Raw genomic sequence first — 14,694 nt, 5'->3', positions numbered from 1 at the left:
ATGAATGCATAACATTGTGATAAAAATATAGCAGCAGGGAAACTCTGATTAAACTCCAGATCTACTTATAGTAATTAGATCTGATGAGCAGCGATGGCCTTTTGATTCACCAGTCAAATAACAGTTGTCATATTTCTTTAGTGTATTTCGTTACTATCAGCGCAACACGAAATGCAATGCTTTATCCGATTGGTTACTAAAAATAAGTGGAACTAGTATTTGAAAAGGTCACCAGACCATCGTCTTGTTTCTTTCCGATTTCCATTATGTCACAGATCTCTAGTTAAGTTAGATTGGCATCTAAGATAGCCAGAAACAATCATACGAACCATGCCAAGTTGGCAAATTTTCAGCCGAAACAGTAAGGGTCAGGAGAAACAAAAAGAATGCAAACTTGCTCAGCAAGCAAATCGCCCATATCAGCATATTTCAAACTTGATGGGTAAGGGTTTTCTTCGTGCGTTCGCTTGTCAGCCACTTTCTTTAAATCGTGAACTAATCTTGCAAATCGCTGGTGTGTGTGTGTGTGTGTGTGTGTGTGTACCTTTGATTTTAAAACAACGTTAATCATGCTGACCACCAACTAGGATCGTTTAGAGAGACTTTTCTTCGAGTTTGGATTGAAAATACTAAGCAGAGTTTACGTCGGAGAGTGAAATATATTGCACGGTGCTTCTCTGATACATTTCGATATAATGTGTTGTTGAATAACGATTCAGATATCCCATAATAATATTCATATCCACGCCATGATTGTCAACTATATACATGCAATTCGTGCATCTATTGTACCTCAAAAGCAAATAATTATTGATGTCTAAACGGTACAAATCTAGGACATTTATAAAGATCGTTTACCTGTCCATTTATCTATGAAAGCCATACACGTAGAAATTCATAAATGTCCAATAAAATTCCGGTGAACAAGAGAAAGACAGTGGAAGTTGGTTTCAAAATGAATTCGCTTCTGGAAAATCACTTGCAAAAGATGGAAAGTAATAATACGGAGATATTTATGTCGAGCTTTTTTGCAAAGACATTATAATCAAAGTACTGGAAATACAATAATTTTCTACTATAAGAAACTGGAAAATTATTCTCATTTTGAAATAGCATATGTGCGCAGTGATATCGAAAAGTACAGTCGTCCATGCCAATCACAGTGTATACAATACTTTTCTTTATATAATAATACAAAAGCCATGAAAACACTTTGTAACATATATTATCGCAACACAGCAGAGTTATTTGGTTTTCATTGCATTATCACTTCACGTTTTTTACTTTTTTAAATATATTATTCTTCTTTGGTTTTTAACACAGTATTTCTTCAAATATTCATTAATAGGAATTCAATGGAAAACCCTTTCAGTTAATATAAATTGTCCTTGAAAATAAAATCTTAACTGATGACAATATTGATGCCTTACATATAGTTTATATTCACTTTGACTAGGGACTCACTTTATGTGATTCTGTTTTTTCCTAATAATCAATGAAATTATTGTGTAGTAATATATTTGCGGTTTGGCTAAGACAGTTGGAATTTGTTTTACCCTGCCTTTTGAAACTTTTTTGTTTTAGTGTAACTATCAACGTATTGGCGACCATATTTCGAACTGATTGCCAAAATGGGCATTGGACAAAGGTAACGTGTGTCGGAATATAGCAAATTAACTACACATATGACTGTTACAAATAATATTAAGGATATTGGTCAGTGGACAACATGTTGGGTGGGGGTCCTGTAATTAGGCTGGCAACATATGACAATTGTGATTTAAATGTAGGAATAAATAAACTCACTTTTGTTGACAGAAGAATATTGATATTTGACAGTCTCCCAAATGACAGAAAGTTCTCCAAACACAGCATTATTTTCATTCTAAAATATTTCCAACGAGCTAATGTTTCTTATTTTGTAATGCCAATTCGAATCTAAATAAAATTTGTTTATGTCTATAGTGCTGATCTAAATTAAATAATATTAATCACCCCTTCACAGGAATATCCAAAAACTGGAATGCTCAGTAGCTTACTTAACTCATTTTAGGTTAAAACATTGTAAACATTCTAATCGACGTGCATACCTACTGTATGGTTCGTCTAACCTAACACGAGTGAACGATGCAACACCATACTGTATCGGTAATTTCAACGGAGATCCAGTTTTAAAAATTAACGATCTGTGTAAAATATTATACTGATTTAGAAGGACAGTTGCTCTTTGAATTATAATTTGTAATAAAATTCACTTTAATGGGTTACTAATTATATAACATCGTATTATTAAAATTCAACTTGCGCCTGGGACTATGTTTTACGAGTAACAAATAAAAGTGCAATATCTGAGAATTAACTGAATTATTCATACTTACTTCTCTCTAGCTATTTCCATTAAAATAAAAAGTATGGGATAAACATAATCTCAAACGGGTAATGATTTAAAATTAACTTTATCAATCTATTTGAATACTGTCCTGATTTTCCTCGCCAAGGTCCGCAAAAGCTGGACATTTTTCAACTCGTTTCATAATTCAATATTACGTCGTTACCCATTTGTGAACCTGTAAATAATTTATATATGTTTGCTATATTTTTAAACATCCAGTTTAAATTAACTACCTGTTTTATTGAAAATAAACCTTTCAATACAATATACGTATTTTTAACCATTCGTGTTGCGATTAACTGGGATTGATGTACAATTTACTATTGGGGCAATTTTTACACATACTGAATCATTGTATATTAGACAACGGTGAAAATTCACCTGAAAGCAATCGTACCTCTATATCCAAAAAGGTGTCAACTGTGGGTAACATTGCTGCACGAAATTCAACTACATTGTCATGATCGTTTATCGGTTTTGATTCGTATGACATTATTCAAAATTATCGCATTAGCCGCATGCCACCATATTGATGTAACATCAGGTAACATTGTTCGATTCTGTATTAATATAACTTCCATGAACCATTTTAGTGTTGGAAAAAGTTTGGCGACATTCCAACTGAAATGAACACTAAGAAAAAAGCGTTTGTGATTCCAACACTTATCAGTTCTATGAATCACGTCGTGATCCTGCCTCGGCACTGTAACAGTAATATCCAAAGTTTCACAGTTCTATTTTCATCGGTGAAAATTCATTTCTTTTAAAAAGGATATCGAGAAGAAATGTTTTACCGTTGTTGGACTTTACAAAATTTGTTTTAATGCTAAAACGACACAAGCGATAAATATCACAAGGAAAATTTCGAAGTATCATCTAACAACAAAAAATCGATTTAAAACAAAAAGTCATTCTTTCTTTATCCTAGCGTGAGCAATACTTTGTGAAGTAATATCATTTAAATGATCAAATTTTGATATTCAGACGCCAATTTCTAAATGTGTCTCGCTAGATATTCATCATCAGACAAATTGAATTTTAAAATATGACATAAATGAGTGTTGCTCTTGACAAGAGCATAGACTTTAAGAAGCAGAGAGGAAGCAGAAGCTAATTTGAAAGAAATTTACTGAAAAACCAATGTTTGTGTATTATTTGTGAAATAATTCTCAAATTCGTAATGTTCAGAAATCTTCCAGTAATTTCCTTACACATGCAATATAATGTCTTATTAACGAAATATCATCAGCAAAATATACATTGCTCTGAAAAAATGCATCTGGTGTCAAATACTGCTCCACATGACACTGTCGAACCTTTCGATTTATATTGAATATGTATATATTAAATATAAAAGGCATTAGAACAGCTCCCGATACTCCCTAGAGTATCGTCTAGTAGACGGGTATTTGATTGACCAGGAACTTTTCAAACAATGTGCACTGATTGATTCTATCAAATGTATTACAGAGTCTAAATAAAATATTTAATCACACAAGACTACTATTTAAATACATGACAAAAAACAATATATTGAAAGTGAAGAATCGCCTGCTCGAAATGCATACATATTACATTTTCAGACCATGTGACAAAAAGGTCCATGTATCAACTGAAGGCTTTTGTTCAAATAACAAAAAGAAGATAAAGAATTGCTGGCATTTGTTTACTTAAAAATATACTACGCGATTTGAACTAGATATCTTCGACATATAGTTTATACACTATCCGTACTTAGATGTTTCATCCACACGTTGCAAAGTAAATAATTTTAAGACTCGTCATTAAATAAATATTTGCAATCACATTTTTTGAGGAAACTTTATGGAAGTACTTAATTTGTGCTTAAAGATAAATATTAATTTTACGTCGGGACCCCACCCATCCACCCGTGGTTTTTATTGCTATATATAAAATCCAAGTTGCAATCTAACTTTCTGTTGCATATCTGGCAACTTCAAACGCAATTTATTCAAAATATTTTTGCAGACTTTGCCTTATGAAGATAAAATTTGAGCATGATAAGCCTGCCTCTTTTGGTACGAATGCCTATTGGCTTCGTTCGAACTTGTCCTTTTCACCTAAAATGGCATGTATTTTCATTTTATCATCATTCTTATCAAGTTGCAGTAAACACAGGTAGAAATGCAATTATAAACCTTACATATATTTGTTGCTGAATTAAGAATAACATTCTGCTCTCTCTTGATAAAAAGGTGCATTCGACATTTGTAAAAGCTTTACTTTCCGTGTTCATTTTGATGTGATTGCTTTGTTCCCAGATTTTGAGACTGCTCAATAATATCTGATTGCAAAGATTATAATCCTCAATGATTAAAAAAAGACGGGATTGACTTGATGAATCACCAGACTTTACTGTTTATTCGATCCATAATACTTGTGTTTATAATTTTACCTGGAAATCATAAAGCTAATTTCAGCAATTTTATTTCCCCCTAATTCAAATGCGATCTTTACGACAATAATTTCAGTATATTTAAATATATATACAAGGACTATAGTTAGAGCTAAACATTATGGAATATTTACTGGCAAATTATTTATAGGTCTTATGATTTGTTCTTCTTTATATATTTATATTTATCATACATAGGAATTTTGATATCTTACACAGGAAAGAAGAAATAATTAAAAAAAATATCGATGCCAGTATTTAATCTGTAAATCTGAAAATAAGCCAGTGATAGACTTTCTTGTTACCGAAGAGAAAAGTTTATTATTTTTAAAGACATCATACAGATCAAAAGTGGTTTCCCGTAATGCGTAAGAAGCTAGTTTGAACTTACGAATGTATCTGAGAAGTTGCCGCTTCGTCAGATTTAATAGCTCAACTCGTGTTGAGTTTTGAAAGAGAAACTTAAATATTCAGCTAAAAGATAGTCCCTTTGTTCAGGGAAAGAACTACAAAATAAGGAAAAATATTTTATCATATGTGGACTAGTCTCTAAATAAATGTTGGTATGGAGTCTTTTGGGGGTTTGTTTTGGTGTCCTTTACAACCCTTCCCATTCTCCTTCTTCAGGAAACAAAAACGCCAAGGACGAAGTCGAGAGAGCTTTAGAATACGTCTATCTTGTGAGCAAGAGTTCCTGTACGGGAGGTACTGAAGAAGTCCTTTATCTAAACTTTGACCACAAACTCTGGAATTTCCATACGTATCCGGCAATCCTTACAGCGAATTTGCTGTCCGAATACCTGGTCCACGGGAACGGCAGCCTGGATTTTCTGACAGACCAATTCTTTTTCATGTTGGTTAGGAATAATGTCCAGTTTGATTCTCTGATATTTGGCTCAGCTATCGCATTTGAATCAGGTGTTCACAGGTGAGAATTTATGGCTATCAAAAATATTTTCTGATGGATACAAAACGAGAAAAAGGTCATGAGTCTTAAAAAGATAAACTCTTTCTTGACTTTAAAATAGGATAAATTATTGCAGCATGTAGTACTTTTGCAATACAAAAATTAAATTAATGTACTCCTTAGAGAAGAATAAGTCAGAAATAAATGCTGCCTATAAATTCAAATTCTTCTTCATTATGCTATCAGATAGCATATATTCATCAGAGTTTTGAAAGGAGCGCCCTGGAGGTATACGTGAATTAGTGCACATTTGCATTTGCTACAAATAAAAACTATTATATCGTATATATTAAAACTGCACATAAAAAACTATTATAACGGAAATTAAAACACTTTTTGTTAGTAAGCCGGAAAATGCATACATTGAAACTTCTTTCAAACGCCATGACGTAATTTGGACCCTTTTTCAGACTGGACACATCATTATGCCCCAACACTTTATTTTTAATATCAGTGAAATGTTATGTTGGTCGTCTCAGTAAAACATCCTAAGTGACGCCAAGGCGATACAATATTTTAGGACGGAGGCTTTTCTCAGTTATCAGGTAAATATTTGCAAAACAGTCTAATTTTTCTTCTCACAAGTTTAATATCTCATATATTATTAAGAAAAGATGCGTACAAAAGGTAACTTTCAATACAAGCTCGAAATACATGCTGCACGTGAAATTCTGACTTTGCAGGAGAGTATAAAAATTATACAGCGTTATGACAAACGATTTGACCATTTTAAAAAGGTGCCAAGTATAAGAAAGCTTTTCTGACTAATTAGAATATTTGATTGAAACAAACGAAAATATGTGGCTAGTTTCGGGGGGAATCTGGGTTCTTCCAGAGGTGTCTCATTCTAGGGGAGCCCGCGTTACAGAGATGTCAATTTCACTATCATACATTCCAATACTAAATGTAAGTTCCTTTTTAACCTCCAGTGAGAGGGATGTTATCGATTTATCTCTAATAGTATGTTTCTAATTAATAGATTTATTAGAATCAGGTTCGTAGATGCTTCAAGGTATCTCTGGTGCTAATTAGTTGGTTTTTACATTATTCACAAAGTACGCACCAATTTAAGTACAAAAAAATTACAGATTTGTATAAAGTGGTTTAATACATATAATAAAACAAAGGTTGCATGATTTTTCTGCACATTTCTCTTCTTAAACAAATACAAATATTTGGCTATGTGTGTGTGGGTAGATGGGGGAGAGGCTACTCATGGGTAAGATTCTGAAAGGAACAATGTAAATGAATCGCAATCTGATCAAGTATAAACTACGTTAGGCTGATCCAAGCATTAAAATGCTGTCATGGCTGATCCCAGCTTAAGTAGATTGTTCTAGGCTGATCCCAGCATTATTACCTGTTAGGATCTGATCAAAGTTTAGGTAGAAACTGTGCTAGACTGACTCCAGAATTTCAGGGTATTCTGGGCTAATCCCAGATTTAACAGGCTCGGCTGATCCCAACAATACAGTGTGTTCCGGGCTCACCACATCTTAAGTAGTCTATACTAGGCAGATGCCCGCATAAAAGTGTATTCTAGGTTGATCCTTGCTGAGTGGGGACGTGTTAGCTGATCTCATCATGAAGAATGTGTCTAGTCAGAGGGACGCGTTGGAGTTTTTTTCTAAAAGTATGTGTCTAATTAATAGGTTTAGATTTGCAGTTGCTTCAACTAATGTATCGTTCACAAAGTACGCACCTATTAAAATTTTAATATCATGACATGTTATTTTCAAAATATCAATATTTAATTAGCTCTGTGTGTTGCCTAGCCACCTAATTATTATATCAGTATTAAGTTGTGCTGTCTATGTAATCGTGTTATTTTGTAATTATCTTTAATTTTCAGCAAATACCCCCTTTTTTGTCCTTATGCATACAAAAAGAACAACACAGTGAGGTCACACGATATCGCAATTAATTATAACTATCTGGACCCAACGACAGAATGGTATTATCAGCCGAAGACGCAAATCAGAGAAAATATCACCATAACAACAGATAAGATTTTATACAGGTATTCGTTACATATAATCAGTATAAGAACACTAGACACTTATTTTGAATCTTTTGAAGATCGTATCATTATTTTGTTTTTGTATATAGGCGTATCGAATGTGGAATAAATGTCGATTTTGCTGCTTTGTACAGTCTATATTTTTGCGCTTTGACAGAATAATGCATACAAATTTATGATTTATAATATATGAATAAAAACAAGATAAACAAACGCCACAAGAATGTAAAGGTAAAACGAAAACGAGGGAAATATGCAAAGAGTCGAACCAGTCAAAAAAATTAGGAACAGAACAGCTTTATGATGTATCCAGTTTTATGGTTTAGACTCAATTGCTATCTGCAGACACATATGCGCAAATGTTTGCTAAAATTAAATAAAATACAAGAAGGTTGGTGTGCACTTTTTTATGCGTTTATTTTTCATTAACACAATTATTAAAATTTTGTTAGACAAAAATTTACGATACAACGCCTCCGTATGGAGAAAATATTGGGATTGTCTTTGACATTCATACATTAATTTAAAAGTCTAATCGTTTAGCTTGAAACAACCATTTCCCTTTGTTTTGAAATGATTTGCTATCGCATCTGCAATGACGCTTACTAGAAGAAAGTACATTTTAAATACGTTTTTTTTTTCTTTCTTTTTAATATTCATTTCATTCAGATTTACTTTTCTAAACATAGATTGTTCTACGCATTTTTAAATGAAATTCTTTCTTTATAACTTCTTTTTTTTTGGGGGGGGGGTCCTCCTTTGCCACCTATTCTCTCGATGCACATTTTAAGTGTTCTATGTAACTTGCGTGAAGGGTATTATTAAACCAAGAGACTCTTTACTTTGACTGTTCAATAATTGAATTTTTTGAGTAATTCAAAAGTAAATATCGCTTCCATATATTTATATATTCACATATATTTTACAATGCATGCATCCTAAAAGGAAAAAATCACAATAAGCTTCTGGCTTTTAATTTTAATCTTTCTACCTTTAATATTGTAGATTGTAATCTCCAAATATAAATTTACGAAATAAAATATGTTTATGCTAATATTCAATTTATTCTTAAAAAGTTCTTTAATTTTATAATACAATTGCAGGCTTTGAACGTTTGTAAATATTTTATATTAGCTGTTGTTTTGCAAGTCATAAATATCTCGGCCAAGGTCTTTAGGACAATGTGAAAAAGTATTTGGACAAAATAGAAACAAAGAAAAAGAAATGAACTGAAATGTGAATGTATGTCACTGTAGCCTCAAAGTTACCAATCGGCTAAAGTTTTGTATTGTTTGTTAGCTATTAAGATAATTGTAATTTTAGGTTTTGTAACTTATTGTACTTTATACTGATTATTCATTTATATGCACTAATGTGTCTTTTTCACCTCTTTGCTCTTCAACAAAGGTAACATATTGAGTCGAATGAAAATGAAAAGCTATTGTCGAAGTACTAGGGTTCATTCTGATTTCAGGGAGAATAACTCAATGCTTCCAGAGACTACAGTTACAAAACCTTTAGCTTTGTTGAAGGATGGTCACTGGACTTATCCATATTTTGATTGCGGCGGTGGCGACATCTGGATGGTCACTTACTCATCACCGATTTTCTTCTTTGATCACCGAAACGAAACTCCCCAGTTTAGGTAAAGGGACAATTTAACACCTTTATATGTTGAATGAATTCCGGGGATTTCAAGGACCGGGTTCACTTTGCAGTTAACGTTTATGCCAATTATTTCCCAATTTATATGCTTACAGACAGTGGTGCTATAGACAATTGTATCGCTTATGAAAATCTGTGCCAAATATACAACCTGCTGTTAAGGAAAGCATGGCATGGATCGAGAGTGGATGGAGGATATGAGAAGATACGAAAGGCACTAGTGTGGTCCATAACTGGTATAGCTAAAAAAATCTCTTTGAACAGTGTAAACCCATACATGGCGTCACGTAATGCGCTAACAGATCAGTGTCGAAGTAATTCATTCTGCTCATGAATTATTTCACGCAAACCGCATACAACCTAATTTGTCAGCGATTTGTGCACGACAGACCTTGTTTCTCGCTATTCAGTGGTGTGAGAGCGTCAACGAAATGTAAACTCAGCGATGATATTTAAACCTGGCTGATTATAAAGAATACTAAACTATTTAAGATTTTATTCCTTCTTATCCAAAATATGTACCATTTCGTTTCTTATACAATCCTACATCTGTATCCTCTCTCATCCTATGTCATCCGTAGTTGTTCATTTATTTTGCTATCCATCCGACATTTATATTCTTTATTATATTATGCCATCATACAGTTGTATCATTTTTTATACTATGACATCCTACATTAAATCTTTTCTTATACTATGTCATCCTACAGTTGCATCATTTTTTATATTATGACATCCGACATTAAATCCTTTCTTATACAATGCCATCCTACAGTTGTATCATTTTTATACTATGACATCCGACATTAAATCCTTTTTTATACTATGCCATCCTACAGATGTATCATTTTTTATACTATGACATCCGACATTAAATCCTTTCTTATACTATGCCATCCTACAGTTGTATCATTTTTATACTATGACATCCGACATTAAATCCTTTCTTATACTATGCCATCCGACATTTATATACTTTCTTATACTATGTCATCTTACATTTGAATCATCTTTTACACTATGACATCCGACATTTATATACTTTCTTACACTATGTCATCTTACAGTTGTATCATTTTTTATACTATGACATCCGACATTTATATACTTTCTTATACTATGTCATCTTACATTTGAATCATTTCTTATACTATGCCATCCGACATTTATATACTTTCTTATACTATGTCATCTTACATTTGAATCATTTCTTATACTATGCCATCCGACATTTATATCCTTTCTAATGCTATCCCATCCTACATTTGTATAATTTTTTGTTACATGGTGTCCTATCTATCTTAAATATTTTCTAACTTGGTAGAACATTGTCTATTTCAGAGGCGTGGCCACTATCGATATCGAAATGACCAATATAGACATCAATCAGTGCGATGCGAATCCTGCCAGTGACCAACCAGATTCCAAAGAACTCGACATGTTCAGGGGAACACATAAATGTGCGGCAACAACAAAGGTTTGTCGTCAAGTTAAATCATTGCGTTTATCTCAAATAACATAGGGATAGTTTATCTCAAATAACATAGGGATAGTTTAATCTTAAATATTTTTTAAATAATAACAAAATCCTTGTAACATATTCTGTGTTCCTTATATGTATTGTGTGAGTGTGTGTGCGTGCGTGCGTGTGTGTGTGAAACAAATATCCGATCATTCGAAGCTGAACACATTTACATTTTTGCGAATATTATAATATAAAATAAGTATTCTAATATTCTTTTGTTTACCCGGTGAGTTTTACAGCAATTTTCAACAGAAACAAACAAGGCGAAATGCAGATCATACAACATTGACTTTATTAGCTTATAAAGAAACAACTTAAAACAAGCTGCATCGCCTAAAATTGAAACTCTGACTCACAAGGTAGCCATAAGGTACATTTTTAGAACAGTCACACTGCGCACAACATCACCATTTCTATTCATTATACTTTCGAAAAGATAAAGTGTTATACAGCGAGTTGTTGAAGAACATAGTATCGAACTGGTGCCGCATCAAAATCAACTTCGTGTTATGTATCAATCAACCAGATCTCAGAAGAAATTGGGAACCATTGTCGATATTCGTTCTGTCAGGATCAGTTGTAGTAGATCCGCAAACCATTACCACTCTACCGCCGCCGTGCATCTTACATAGGAAAATTTTTTATTCCATGCGTCGGAGAACTCGAGTTATTATCAGTGATAGTGCAAATTGCGTGACTGTTGTTATGCACGATTAGTGCACAAAACGTATACTCATGTGCATATCAGCTGTTAAAAAATGAATCCTGTTTATAAGTTAGCATGAATTTCGTATCAGAAAGGTTGAAATCTTTGGCAATTTCGTTTTGGGATTTGATTAACTTATCTGAAACTTGATAGATTTATAACAAACATATAATTATCATTGTAATTCGATCATACTTGATTTCGTCTTGTTTTCACCATGAAAATTCCGATCATTTGCATCTCCTGATTACACTGGACAACAAATTTTTACAAAAGTCATGTTACTGAAATAAAATTAGTCAATTCTTATCAATTTTTATGTGCTGAACACGAATATGACAGTCAAATTGCAAAATTGGCTCTAGTTTTTTTGTAATCTGCAAGAAATTAATGTTTACATACCGAAATGCATTCCAATAGTAAAAGGTCAACTGTAATAGCCTACCTATAAAAAATCAAGTCATTGACTACATCTTAGATTTCTTCGCCTGTCTCTTGTACAGCTGTTCGGGAGCATCTCTGAGGAGTGTCCAGCAGTAGTCAGCCAGCATTGTAGTGGACCATTTTCCCTGGTATCTTTGTTCCATTGTTGCGATATCTTGATGAAAACGTTCGCCGTGTTCATCACTAACAATACCACAGTTGCTAGGAAAGAAATCCAAATGGGAATGAAGGAAGTGAATCTTTAGAGACATATTGCAGCCAAGTTTCTTATACTTCATCAACATGTCTTCTACTAGTTCCTTATAGTTTTCTGCCCTAACATTTCCGAGGAAGTTTGTAGAAACTAGGCGAAAAGCATTCCATGCTTGTTTCGCGTCACCTTCCAGCAAGTTGTTGAACCGGTCATCTTTGAAAAGCTCTCGAATCTGAGGACCCACAAAAACTCCCTCTTTAATCTTTGCTTCGCTGAGTCGAGGGAATTTTTCATGCAGGTATCGGAATGCTGGCAAAGTCCGGTCAATGGCTTTCACGAAGTTCTTCATCAAACCTAGTTTGATGTGAAGGGGTGGTAGCAAGATTTTCTGAGCCTCAACCAGAGCTGGGTGTTGGATATTCTTCTCTCCAATGGCTACATTCTGCCTGTGAGTCCATTCCTTCCTCATGTAGTGCATTTCCCTTGCTCGGCTATCCCACTCGCATAAGAAACACATGTATTTTGTATATCCTTGCTGCAGTCCCATTAAAAGGGCAACTACCTTCAAATCACCACAGAGGTGCCAGCTGTACTTGTTATACTCAATGGAATTCAGTAGCTGCCTTAAGTTATCGTATGTCTCTTTCATGTGGACAGCATACGCTACTGGAATAGATGGAAGAATGTTTCCATTGTGCAAAAGCACAGCCTTGAGACTCAGTTTCGAAGAGTCCACAAATAGTCTCCATTCTTGTGGGTCATGAGTGATTTTTAAAGCATTCATGAGGCCCTCAATATCGGAACAGAATATCAGATTACTTTCCTTTCTGAAGAAAGGCTCCAATTGCTGGTGGCGCTTTCGATATGCAGTAATTGTGACATCTTCTTCTAGAAGATTCCATTGTTGGAGTCTTGATCCTAGCAATTCTGCCTTGTTCTTTGATAAGTCCAAATCACGAATCAGGTCATTTAGTTCTTCCTGTGTTATTCTGTGTGGGGTTGATGATGCACCACAGTGAAAATCTGGATCACTGCATGCTGATGGACCAGGAGAAGAACAGGTCGACTCACCTTTGTCTTCGTCAGATGAATCAAGAGAATATTCTGCTGGAGGTTCTGGAATAGGAAGTCCCTCACCATGTGGAACTGGTCTCAATGCAGACGGAATGTTTGGGTAGACTATTCTCGACTTCTTTCGCTTCGTTATTCCGCCGGAAAGAGGAGGAACCAAGCAGAAGTAACAGTCATTTAGGTGGTTGCTTGGCTCTCTCCACACCACTGGGACTGCAAACGGCATTGATGACCTTTTGCAATTCAACCACTGTGAAAGCTGTGTTGTACATGTAGCACAGCATATATGCGGAGCCCAAGGCTTGTCTTGGTCACCAACCTTGCATCCGAAGTAAAGATGATATGCCTTCTTCACTTGAGAATTGATACTTTTCTTCTGGTTGGCAAATGTCACTTCCCCACAAATATAGCAAAAATTGTCCGCGGTATTAACACACTTTCGAGGCATTACTGTTCTTTATTGTACGTAAATGGATAAAATAATAAGTTTTATGTAACAGTAGCTTGAACTGTCTCGCACAACGTCTAAAATATTTTAAATGCTGAACCTATCTGATTGGGCTTTATATAGTACACTGCTTACGTCAGCTTCAGCAGCCGCCTGGTATTAGTATAATAGGCCTACACATGTATAGTACACTGCTGACGTCAACTTACTTCAGCAGCCGTATGGCATTAGTATTGCATTGCATCAGAAAATGATGCAATCAACTGTGGATGATGTGAGCATGATGGTATTATGCAATGTTACATCATTATTCCGGATGTTGCTGCAGTCCTACTGGAGAAATTTACACAGTGAAACATAGAAAATGAGGTATATGAATATCTTCAAAACTAGAGCCAATACAAATTTTTCACGGTTATATTCGTGTTCGGCACACCAAAATACTACAGATTAGGGCCTTTTCAAGTCAGTAATGATTTCACTGTTGACCAGTGTTATCCGGATCTTTTTTACTGTTATTTTATATAAGTTTTGAAGTCATTACACGGCTATTGATTTGTCAATCTGCTTAAAATCAGGCAATCGACTTTTCTTAATTTAATTTAATTCAGTAATGCACATTTCGGCTTCATATCACCAATGTACAGGTGATGGCATTTATATTATTTTGTGGAGTGTTTGTTGAACTCTTTCTTTCCAATGCAATATAGATATAAATATTTACACGTGATATCCAGTGATCTACTGTCAAAACCTGGTTGAGGCAGGAAACCAGTTGGCAGGTTTCGTACCCTCCTAGAGTTTATATTAAAATATTTACAGAATAAGACGATGTCAATACCCGTGT

General features: G+C 34.2%; 1 protein-coding gene across 1 annotated transcript in view; it reads left to right on the top strand.

Moving 5' to 3' along the window:
* Positions 1–330: 330 nt before the first annotated feature.
* LOC149805339 (putative G protein-coupled receptor CG31760) overlaps positions 331–14,694 on the top strand; it is a 60,294-nt gene continuing 45,930 nt past the window's right edge. Inside the window, exons 1-5 of the mRNA XM_089934122.1 lie at positions 331–442; positions 5,436–5,736; positions 7,628–7,795; positions 9,270–9,440; positions 10,802–10,937. Of these exons, the coding sequence (XP_089790248.1) occupies positions 331–442; positions 5,436–5,736; positions 7,628–7,795; positions 9,270–9,440; positions 10,802–10,937 (888 nt within the window). The remainder of the gene's footprint in view (positions 443–5,435; positions 5,737–7,627; positions 7,796–9,269; positions 9,441–10,801; positions 10,938–14,694) is intronic.

This window comes from Sinohyriopsis cumingii, chromosome 2 (assembly GCF_028554795.1).
Source record: "Sinohyriopsis cumingii isolate HCF-2022 chromosome 2, ASM2855479v2, whole genome shotgun sequence".
NCBI classification, from domain to species: Eukaryota; Metazoa; Mollusca; class Bivalvia; order Unionida; family Unionidae; genus Sinohyriopsis; species Sinohyriopsis cumingii.
This window is presented reverse-complemented; position numbering and strand designations above follow the sequence as displayed.